The following is a 1,007-nucleotide window of genomic DNA, read 5'->3' on the forward strand; positions in this document are numbered from 1 at the left end:
TGGTGGGGTGGGTCCCCAAAAAACAACCTGAGGTTTGGAAACAGCCTCGAGCGGTTGCTCAAGAGCCAGAGACTGGCCAAGAAAGTCACCGGAGGGAGCCGAGCCGGCACGTCCCGTCACCGGGGATGACCGGGGGGGGGGATGCTCAACCCTCCCGCCACCGTTAACGGTGACACATCACCTTTGCCTCTTGGAAATGAGGCCAGATCTTGAGCAGCTCCTGGGGCTGGAAGTGATGAACCATGACCAGGCGGGAGAACCGGCACTTCTCATACTCGATCCGGTACATGTTGAAGACACCCCAGGGGCTGCCGGTGACGCCGACCCCCAAGGCATGTAGACAAATACCCACGAAGGAATCCTCCATGTTAATAACAGGTAAAATTTGGGCAACACCATAAATTTTAGGAGCTAAATCAGCAGAGAGGACGTAACCGGGTCCACCGCAGTAGGGTGGGTAGGTGTTGTTGGGGTAGATCTCCCGGGGGACGTACCACTTGTAGGCTTTGCTACGTAACGGCCCCGTGTTGCGGTAGACGTAACCCGTCATGAAATTCTTCTTGGGTTTGGTTAAAAAACGCCGTACCAGGTACCCCAGGTTGAGGAAGACGTCGCGATCGGCCTTCATCACGTAGCTGGCGTTGGGGCAATGTTTGCTCACCCACTCCATCCCCATCAACGTCTTCAACGTCAGGTTGTTGTAAGTGTCGAAGAAATCTTGTTGGATGATGTCGTGGTGGAGAAGACTTTCCTCCTCCAACACCGACCTCAACGCCGGTCCAAACACCGGGTGGACGCCCACCAGGAAGAGCCGAAGGATGGAGACCCCCGGTACCGAGCTCTCGTTGCCCCAGGTTTGCCGGATGACGTTCCTCCCCACGGTGTCACCCGGTTCCGTCACCACCAGCAGCACCAGGAACGGCGTCCGGTCCCGGCACTTGTGGGGCTCGTTGAGGAGGAAGCGGTAAGGGTGGGGGTACGGGGGCTGCAGAGGGTGCCGGGTGGGA

At 58.1% G+C, this 1,007-nt stretch overlaps 1 protein-coding gene across 1 annotated transcript; it reads right to left on the reverse strand.

Annotated features, from left to right (window-relative positions):
- Positions 1-163: 163 nt before the first annotated feature.
- On the reverse strand, positions 164-1,003 carry LOC104523106 (beta-1,3-galactosyltransferase 2-like; the record flags this gene model as incomplete). Its single annotated transcript, XM_010165576.2, has 1 exon — positions 164-1,003. A coding segment is annotated over one exon (840 nt), but the record flags the coding sequence as incomplete, so codon positions are not given.
- Positions 1,004-1,007: the final 4 nt, after the last annotated feature.

This window comes from Antrostomus carolinensis, unplaced genomic scaffold (assembly GCF_000700745.2).
Source record: "Antrostomus carolinensis isolate BGI_N321 unplaced genomic scaffold, ASM70074v2 scaffold33513, whole genome shotgun sequence".
NCBI lineage: Eukaryota > Metazoa > Chordata > Aves > Caprimulgiformes > Caprimulgidae > Antrostomus > Antrostomus carolinensis.